Here is a 10,390-nt window from a genome sequence, read left to right on the forward strand (position 1 = left end):
TAGATTTATTTTGGGGAAAAAAATACACAATAAACTTTTAAAATGTTTTTTTTTTTTTTTTTTTTTTTGTAAGATTTTTTTTTTTGTTTGTTTAATCAGGTAAAGGTGGAAGTGTGTAATTTCTGTCACTTCTGGTACCAGGCAAAATTGCAAACATTTTTGCCCAAATGCTCCACCTGTCTTCCAGAATTCATAGCTAGTTTTCCAGTGTTGCCCAGTTATTTGGCACATTTTTACGCATGTACCTTTAAATCAGTCATCTGTTTTTTGTTGTTGTTGTTTTGTAGGGAACAGAATTTTTTTTCTGTGATTTTACCTGTAAGTCCCAAATGTCCTTCACTCCCCTCAAGATGCTTGTTTAAAATCTCTCTGAGCAGGGGAGAAGTTGGCACGGCTCTTTCCTCAGGCCAGTTTTGTACACATTCCCCGACAATAACCTTCCAGTATCCCCGGTGTAGACCTGGCTCTCAGAAAGCAGAGCATGTGTGATCCGAGGCGTATGTTAAAACAAACCCCCTCAGCTGTCCTCTCCTCAGGAGGGCAGAATATGTTTATACTTCCCTTCCCTGTCCACCTACTGTCTCTCCACCTCAGTAAACTTTGAATCCTGGAGCTAGAGCTCTCGTTTGTTTCATATGAAGCTCTATCCGGAGGCCTGTGTGTGTGTTCATGGCCTTAGAGGACTGTTAAGGTTGTAAGGGTGTAAAACAGATGTTGTGGTGCCAGCTGTCTCTGGGCAGTGAGGCGTGGCCATTGCACCCTGAGCCTTCTCTGAACGTCTGACATAGTGTGCTACTGGGAATGAGCTTTGGAGGGGAACCAGCAAAGCGCACAGCCTGCTTCATTCCCAGTATCCTTCTTTCCCCTTCCTTTCTCCTCCCAAGCTCTCCAAACAAACACACACTCCAGCACCATTTGTCAAGAATTGTTTAATCCAATCACTATTAATCCACGAGCAAGTGTTACTGTTTATCAAATGTGGCCTGCCCAAATTTTTTATGCTAATAACATATTTTCAAACTGTTGTTGAGGTGGTATTTAAATGTTAAATGAATTTTTTTAAGAAAATGCACTCTTAACGATTATTTGACCAAATTAAGATTAATTTGATAATTCATTTAAAGGGGTCCTATTATGCTTTTTCACTTTTTCAACTTTAGTTAGTCTGTAATGTTGCTGTTTGACCATTAAAAATATCTGCAAAGTTACAAAGCTCAAAGTCCACTTCAAAGGGAGATATTTTATTTAACAGAAATTACTTTTCAAAAACTACAACGAACGACTCGTTTGGACTACAACGCATATTTTATGGGATTTGTGATATCACAAATACTGACAAATGGGACAGACCTGGTTGAGCTGCACTAGAGAAGGCAACGAGTGTTATCACTATGTCGGAGACACGCTAGCTTTCCCAAGGCAGATGAACTTAAGAGTGGTTACCAAATTGATTGAATTTTGACGCAATATTTACACTGAAGCTCGCAGGCGGCTATGGTAAGGGGCATGACATTTCCCTACCAGGGGCAGAGTGGAGCCAATCACAACACACACTGGCCCAGCTAACCAATCACAGCACATTTCTTATTTCAGAAGGTGGGCCTTCATTTGATACAGGAACTATTCGAGCCGTTCATGACAGACTGGGGGGAGAGGTGTTGTAATAATATAAAATGTGAAAAATAATGTGTTTTTCGAACAACCTAGCATGAGAGCCTGTTCTAGTACACCCCCAAAACAAAATCAAAACTTTGTAAAAGAGCATAATAGGACCCCTTTAAGAAATATTTATATTGCATATTTATATTTAATAATATTTAAAAAAATTAGCAGTATGCTCTTCTCTGGAGTTGTTTTTTCTCTTCTATGTATTATGGACATTGGGTAACTTTCCTGCGAAATGTAACGTTAGATGACAAGTTGCATACAAGCTGTTTTATAGACATCTTTCCATGGTTCAGTACTGATTGCATAACACAGTGTCTATGCTGGATGCAGCGTGATGCGAAACCAACATTGACCTGATGCCTCATTCTATTATCCACGTACTCACACGCTTTCGCTACTTCAAACAACAGTGGATGAATTCAGAGTTCGCTTTTACGCGTTCAGTGAAGAGAGCCGCGTGCTGTTGCAGCACAATGCGATGCGACCGCGAAGCTGAGACTGTATAAGTAAAACACATTTGAGTTATGTGGCTTCATACAAGAGTCTTTGCGTTGTTGTTGTTTTTTTTATTTATTCAAATCACTAACATCATAATGCCATTTTCTAAAGGTTTTAACTTTTATTTGAATATAGGTATTTTGTTCTCTTTCAAAAAAAAAGTTAGGTATATTTGCCTAAATTGTCTAAATTTTTGTTTGTGTGGAATATAGTACTGGGTAATAATACTAGTAATAGTACTACGAGATTAGTGGTGTTAATATTTCTGGAACATGCATTTTACTATAGCAGGGTTACGCTGTTCTCAAGCGTTGCTGTCTGCATTGATCTAAAGCGGGAACGTGTCTGTGGGGCAGAGACTGTTTTAGGGCTCCTGTTGGGGCTGTACACTGTGTTCACTCAGGCGGGGGGGGGGGGTATTTTTAGCGCTTGGCTACCTCCATCGCCCAAGCATTATTAGGTGCAGAAAACTTCCGCCTTCGGTGCATCTCATTCACAGGTCAGAGAGCAGAGACTTTGTTTTCTGCAGCAGCGGGGAGCTCAAATCCCCCTAGAGTTGAGCTGATCCTGGGTCAGTGAGACAGCTGAAACTGAGCACACCTTTCTACCCATTCATATTCGAACCAACAAAGGTGTTACATTTATCAGAAAAGAACCGTGTTGCCTGGGAGACACCGTTATCTGAAAAAAACCCTTGCTTCAGGGCACTGCTGCTACAGGGGATTGCCTGTTCATTTTTTTCAAAATTGATTACACTAAGTCGACCGCTGTGCATAGCCGTGCTTTTCAAGTCAAATCTCTTTCTTAATGCTCACTGGTCATTAAGCACCTAAACAGTCTTAAAGTCTCTCAGAGACGGATTGGCTAAGATTACAGAGCATGTCTGATTTCAGAAGACATCGTCTAATTCGGGGCGTGGAAATGGGAGGGAGCTGCGTTGCTCATGGCAGTTCACTGCTAATCAAAATGTCATATGGGACATTGATGATATTGCAAGTGTTGTGCAAGCCATGAGAATTCCTTAAATGGCCTTTCATTATGTGTGGCATCCACATCTCACTGGCTTTGACATGAGTGGCAGTTGATTGCAAGATGCTTTTGAATTAAAGCCTCTTCTGCCAAAGCCTTAATTATACGAAGAGATTTTTTTGCTTGAGGGTGCTTTTCGTCTTAAATGTATGAAATTAAATGCCGAGCAGTTTCCATATCTGCGTTACATGGTATTATTAATGTAGCACAACAGAAGAATGAAAGTGGAGCAGGTTTTAGCCTATTTGATAAAGACGTTTGATAAAGAGGTTGTCTCTAAAATTGGGAACATGGCTTGCATTCCGACCATACCTTTTGTGTCTGTTTTCCAACTTAATGCGCAATGTCATTTAGAAGTTGCATTGAGCAGTTAATCCTTTTTTCCATCCTCATGAACCTTAATGTTATCAGCACCTTCACAGTCTGATTTCAGAAGACATCGTCTAAATCGGGGCGTGGAAATGGGAGGGAGCTGCGTTGCTCATGGCAGTTCACTGCTAATCAAAATGTCATATGGGACATTGATGATATTGCAAGTGTTGTGCAAGCCATGAGAATTCCTTAAATGGCCTTTCATTATGTGTGGCATCCACATCTCACTGGCTTTGACATGAGTGGCAGTTGATTGCAAGATGCTTTTGAATTAAAGCCTCTTCTGCCAAAGCCTTAATTATACGAAGAGATTTTTTGCTTGAGGGTGCTTTTCGTCTTAAATGTATGAAATTAAATGCCGAGCAGTTTCCATATCTGCGTTACATGGTATTATTAATGTAGCACAACAGAAGAATGAAAGTGGAGCAGGTTTTAGCCTATTGAAAAAGGGTTTTAGCCTTTATGATAAAGACGTTTGATAAAGAGGTTGTCTCTAAAATTGGGAACATGGCTTGCATTCCGACCATACCTTTTGTGTCTGTTTTCCAACTTAATGCGCAATGTCATTTAGAAGTTGCATTGAGCAGTTAATCCTTTTTTCCATCCTCATGAACCTTAATGTTATCAGCACCTTCACATCGCAAGGGAGACCTGGGAGGAAGTGCACCACTTCTGTTTCCCTGATCCAAAGATAACATCTCCTCTCTGTCTCTTTCACACAATCTCCTGGCCAGACGTGGCCAGTTTTATGCCACGTCTACCTCTTTCGCACATCCAGAGTCTTTTCCACCTGTTCTTTTGCAGTGTTTTTTTTTTTTTTCCTCCGCTACCTATCTGTTCCTTTGTTTTACTTTGCCCCGTCACTTTTTCTATTCACAGATTTTGACTTCAGCGTTCCCGGCTCCATGAAGCTTCACAATCTCATTTCAAAGCTGAAGAAGTGGATCAAGATTCTGGAAGCCAAGACGAAGCAACTACCGAAGTTCTTCCTGATCGAGGAGAAATGCCGTTTCCTTAGCAACTTCTCGGCCCAGACTGCTGAAGTTGAGATCCCGGGAGAATTCCTCATGCCTAAGCCCACACACTATTACATCAAGATTGCCAGGTAACAATCAATACACACTAGAGATGGGGGTTGCTCTGGTCGACTGATCATCTAGTGATCCAGTAACTGACTAGTCATATTTCTTACGGAAGTCATGAATAATTAAGTTCGTTTCAGTTTTATTTGATGGTAATACTTGACACATTTTGCAGCTAAAATATAAAAAATAAAAATAAAATAATAAACTAGTCACCTTTACTAATCATCTAGTCATTCAACATCTAACTAGTTGATCTGTCTTAAGGAAGTCATGAATAATTATGTTAGTTTCAGGTTTATGGAAGGTTTAGAGGACTTCCTTAAAACAAATTACTTGATTAGTCATTCAGGCAACCCACCACTCAATCTTAAATATGTAGCTTCATGTCTCTAATACATACACTAGGACACATATGTCGTTTTTGATTGAATTTTTTTTTGCTTTTTTTGTATTCTCCCCTTAGAGTTCTAAGCTAGACTCCAGCTGAGACCTTAATTCTCAGTGATTACTTCATCACTTACCCATCATTTTCTCTCTCACACCCTCTTACTTTACCTCCTCTAAGGTTCATGCCCAGGGTGGAGATTGTTCAAAAGCACAACACAGCTGCTCGACGACTCTACATCCGCGGGCACAACGGCAAGATCTATCCATACTTGGTGATGAATGACGCATGTCTGACGGAGTCCCGCAGAGAGGAGCGTGTCTTACAACTCTTGCGGCTACTCAACCCCTGCTTGGAGAAGAGGAAAGAGACCACCAAGAGACACCTCTTTTTCACAGGTACTGCAGCAACCCCAGATCACAGAAACATTCCCTTCCCCCTGAAATAGCACTGACTACATCTATTTATATCAGTCTTTTGGACAAGACCTTCCATTCGTATGACCAATGAATGTTCAGGCCTAAAGATTATTTATAAAAAAATAAATAAAAATTCTGAATAAAATCATATGAAGGTATAAATAAAGCATTATAAAGAATGCAAGTATAAATAAATTAAATATATTAAATATATTATTTTTTTAATTAATGAAATAAAAAATAAAAAAGCAACTTTTTCCACTTCTCTCGTTAAATCTATTTTGAAATGCATGTGTTCTGAGGTGCCCCATTTGAATGCTGTCCATTTGCTCTCAGTGCTGGACTCGATAGCCTAGTTGCTCTCAGACAGATTGAGGGAGATGGAGAATAGAAGAGAAGAAAAAGAAGCAAGATTGAGGTGAAAAGTAGCAGAAAAGCGGTGTAGTGGTAACAGAAGAAGAAAGAGAGGGGACTGGAGCAGAATGAATAAAAATGAGGTTGCTCTTGTCCCTGTGGAGACTGAGGGAGGAAGATCTAAATTGTCTTTCTTGTGATAGACGCATTAAAGATGAAACTCTCTCAGTTTAGAGGTCAAGGATGCCACATTTTAGCTTTCACTGAAATATTTTGTCTGTTCTCCATGCGTTTATTCTTTAACCTCAAAGAAAAGAGGTTGATTTTATGCTGCAATGCAATTAATAATCATTAAGTAACATTAAGGATGTTTGTGTGCAAAATGTATTTTTATCATGCATTAATGCCTTTCACTGAAGTTATTTATTAGATGTGTATGAGATGTTCCCTGTGGTCGTGTGAGATGCTTTTCTTTTTACTCCCTCACAGGTGTTTTTGTGGCCTCGCTCAGCTGTTGATTTGTTTTGTTTAAAAATGACTCTGTAAATCAAATGATTGTATAAACAGGTCTGTTAAAATTTTTAGAGGTATTTTAGGAGATGGTCATATTTCAAGTTAACAGCCCTTTATGAAAGCCAAATAGAATCTAAAAGATGCTTTTCAAAGAGAATTATAATAATATCTGCTGAAATAGCTAGTGGGATTTGAATTGTTTTATATACCAGTAGAGTACATCCTCTTTAAATCTGTTCTCGTCTTAGTCCCAAGGGTGGTGGCGGTGTCTCCTCAAATGCGGTTAGTGGAGGACAATCCATCGTCTCTGTCTCTAGTGGAAATCTACAAGCAACGTTGTGCTAAGAAGGGCATTGAGCACGACAACCCTATTTCCCGCTATTATGACCGACTTGCAACTGTTCAGGCTAGAGGAACCCAAGCCAGCCATCAGGTATGCCGTAAATAATGAGAAAATAGATCAATAAAAATGTACTTCACATAAATTGAATCTCATGAAATGGCCACGGTGCATTTTTTTTACTATATTTATATTTTATGTACAGATCTGGATGCATAACAGATAATGAGAATAACAACTCTTATTTTTGCTTTTAATTTTGCGGGAAAACTGGACATTTACCTTAATATGCAGTAGAGTAAATTAACCAATAAAATAGCTTTCCTTTTATTTTAACTATATTTTTTGTCCATGTTTTAAGGTCCTGCGTGACATTCTGAAGGAGGTCCAGGGCAACATGGTTCCTCGTAGCATGTTGAAGGAGTGGGCGCTGCACACCTTCCCCAACGCCACAGATTATTGGACCTTCCGCAAAATGTTCACCATCCAGCTTGCTCTAATTGGCCTGGCTGAGTTCATGTTGCACCTGAACCGTCTCAACCCAGAGATGCTGCAGATTGCACAGGTACCCTGATGACGTGACGTCATGGAACTAATGTCATACCTGATACTAGCTCTCTTTCATCAAATATACATGTATCCAACAAGTCCAAAGCAGTTTCTTGGGTCATTACACTTTTCAGTTTTTGATGGTGACTCTCAACGTGTCTTTATGATTGTTTGTCATGCAACATTTGCGGTACAGTATCGGGTTAGTGCAGGTCCGTACAGTCTTTTATTAGAAATGATTGTCAAACAAGTACCTCGTCCTGTGATTCTAATCTGCAGTTTTCTGACAGGCAGAGGAATGGGCGGCTAAGTGGGTATAGTAAGCCCCCTTGCTGCCGGTTCCACTCTACAGATCTCATTAGGCACTAGGAGATTACCACGGCAGGCAGAGCGGACAAGCAGATATGTGCTGTCTTTGTCTGTGTCTGTGTCTGTGTCTGTGTCTGTGTCTGTGTCTTTTATGTATCCAACAAGTCCAAAGCAGTTTCTTGGGTCATTACACTTTTCAGTTTTTGATGGTGACTCTCAACGTGTCTTTATGATTGTTTGTCATGCAACATTTGCGGTACAGTATCGGGTTAGTGCAGGTCCGTACAGTCTTTTATTAGAAATGATTGTCAAACAAGTACCTCGTCCTGTGATTCTAATCTGCAGTTTTCTGACAGGCAGAGGAATGGGCGGCTAAGTGGGTATAGTAAGCCCCCTTGCTGCCGGTTCCACTCTACAGATCTCATTAGGCACTAGGAGATTACCATGGCAGGCAGAGCGGACAAGCAGATATGTGCTGTCTTTGTCTGTGTCTGTGTCTGTGTCTGTGTCTGTGTGTCTCTCTCTCTCTCTCTCTCTCTCTCTCTCTATAACACACTCCCAAAACATCATGCATTTCCCTGGTGTATGGTCCTGTGCAGGGTCTAAATACAGAGCTTGAATCATGTTTTAGTAGTCTTATTGTGTTTGGAGTAATTTAACAACATTTGAGTGACATTACATCATTATTAAACTCACACAAATCTTGCAGACAACTACAGCACCCCTGATCTCATCCAAAACACTTCAAATGGTAATCTTGAGAACATTATTTTTATTTGAAATACTTCATTGGTGGTGATGACGACGCTCTACATCAAGGGCATCAGAAGGCAAATGGAGGATTATATTTGTTCATATGCTCAAATGCTGACACACCACAGTGGGTGTAGGATCAATACATCCTCCCATTTTTGTGGTCGGATGTCTACAACACTATCCAGTTTTCCCAGAGTGCTATAGATTAGCTGTTGTCTGATGTTGGTCCCACTTGAGTCCCACATGAGCAAACAGGCTCTTTACCCAAATTTGGTTTTGCTTTGTTTCTCTGAATGGAAACTTATCAACTTGGTGCCACATGATATTCCCTCTCTAAGTCTGATACGTTAGCCGAAGTCTTGTAGTTTCTAGATTATAAGGTCAGATTCTCAAATGAATTAGTTAACACCATCCTGATGTGTTGTGCCCCCAACAGGACACCGGAAAACTCAATGTATCATACTTCCGCTTTGATATTAACGATGCCACTGGTGATCTGGATGCCAACCGGCCGGTCCCCTTCAGGCTGACGCCCAACATCTCCGAGTTCCTGAGCACAATCGGCGTATCCGGACCCCTCACGGCTTCCATGATAGCAGTAGCACGCTGCTTTGCTCAGCCTAACTTCAAGGTACACTTTATGAGGAACACAAATAATGACAAAAGAGACTCCACACTTTCAGTCTCCAGGGCTCTTGACCCACTCTAAATCTGTGTCTCCTCTCAATCAGGTCGATGGCATCTTGAAAGCAGTTCTTAGAGATGAGATCATCGCTTGGCATAAGAAGACGCAGGAAGACACATCCATGCCTCTGTCCCCAGCTGGACAACCTGAGAACATGGACAGCCAGCAGCTGGTGTCTCTTGTCCAGAAAGCTGTGACGGCCATCATGACCCGCCTCCACAACTTGGCCCAGTTCGAGGGTGGTGAGAGTAAAGTAAACACGCTAGTGGCAGCTGCCAATAGCCTGGACAACCTGTGCCGCATGGACCCCGCCTGGCACCCTTGGTTGTAGACGGGCATGTATAGAAACAAATTCTGGCAGATCTCTGAGAAATGCAATACTGTGAAAGTGAATGTCAGTCGATGAATTTGTCCCATGAGTTTAAAAAACATCATGTGTTGAGTTAACATTTAGAAGGGGTTATATAATAATGCACAAACTGTCATTTAAAAAAGAACAGGATAATACTTAAGGTCTTTAGTATTCACTGTTATTCACAGGAAAGAGATACATGCAGCAATTAAAAGCAGCTTTGTTTGTTTGGAGAGGAACTATTGTTAAACTGATGAGCTTAGCAAGGTGCTTTTGTTGAGACTGCCGTGACGGTACAGGACAGCCTTTAAGAAAATACTGTTTCCGCAGCCATTTTTTGGCTCTACACTGGAAGAGGGCGCAGCAGCTATCCCGGCAGATTTTATGCAACTCCCATCAAGCTCTCCTTTTACGGCTCCGCCATTCTCTCTGACTGACGGCAGCCTTTTAAATTTAGTAATCTAATTTACATGAATCAACACTCAGCAATGTTCAGCATGTTGTTACGTGTCAGTATGTCATTATTTAAAGTTATTTGTGGGAATATTTTTCTTTAACCTTTGTACATCATGTAAAAATGACATTGCATCCCTTAATTGTTTAGTTTTCAACAGGTTTGTGCAATTTAAAGCTGCCATGTGTTTGTCAACCATAGATTTGTTTTTTTGGCAAAATACTTTGGAAAGGCAAAGACCTGTGAGCCTTAAGACAGGGGTAGCTCTGTATTTAGCTAATTTTTAGTTAATAATAGCACATACAATTAAATTATCCGTTGTTACTGCTCAAAGTTTTTCAACTTTGCCTTTTTAGGAGTGTCCCAAAACATTTGTATCTCACTGATACACCTAAAAGCATTTTTGTATACATTCCCCTCTTTTGTAAAGGTACAGAATATTGTGCCAACATATGGATAAGTTACCTCTGCAATGTAAAGATGCATTTTGTTTTAATAAAATGCCCTTTTTCAAGAAAAAAAAAAGTTGTTGTGTTTTTATAAGAATGGCAGCCCTAGCTGTTCTGTCTGTGGATTTGTATTCCAACTACATGGTTAAATGTGACGTGTGTCTCTCTGTGGG

General features: G+C 40.4%; 1 protein-coding gene across 1 annotated transcript in view; it reads left to right on the top strand.

Annotated features, from left to right (window-relative positions):
* The window catches only part of LOC107594200 (transformation/transcription domain-associated protein-like), an 89,731-nt gene extending 80,155 nt beyond the window's left edge, over positions 1 to 9,576 (top strand). Inside the window, exons 56-61 of the mRNA XM_016284162.1 lie at positions 4,447 to 4,672; positions 5,218 to 5,435; positions 6,572 to 6,756; positions 7,025 to 7,228; positions 8,714 to 8,908; positions 9,009 to 9,576. Of these exons, the coding sequence (XP_016139648.1) occupies positions 4,447 to 4,672; positions 5,218 to 5,435; positions 6,572 to 6,756; positions 7,025 to 7,228; positions 8,714 to 8,908; positions 9,009 to 9,293 (1,313 nt within the window). The 3' untranslated portion in view covers positions 9,294 to 9,576. The remainder of the gene's footprint in view (positions 1 to 4,446; positions 4,673 to 5,217; positions 5,436 to 6,571; positions 6,757 to 7,024; positions 7,229 to 8,713; positions 8,909 to 9,008) is intronic.
* Positions 9,577 to 10,390: the final 814 nt, after the last annotated feature.

This window comes from Sinocyclocheilus grahami, unplaced genomic scaffold (genome assembly GCF_001515645.1).
Source record: "Sinocyclocheilus grahami isolate Dianchi unplaced genomic scaffold, SAMN03320097.WGS_v1.1 scaffold180.1, whole genome shotgun sequence".
Taxonomy (NCBI): Eukaryota; Metazoa; Chordata; class Actinopteri; order Cypriniformes; family Cyprinidae; genus Sinocyclocheilus; species Sinocyclocheilus grahami.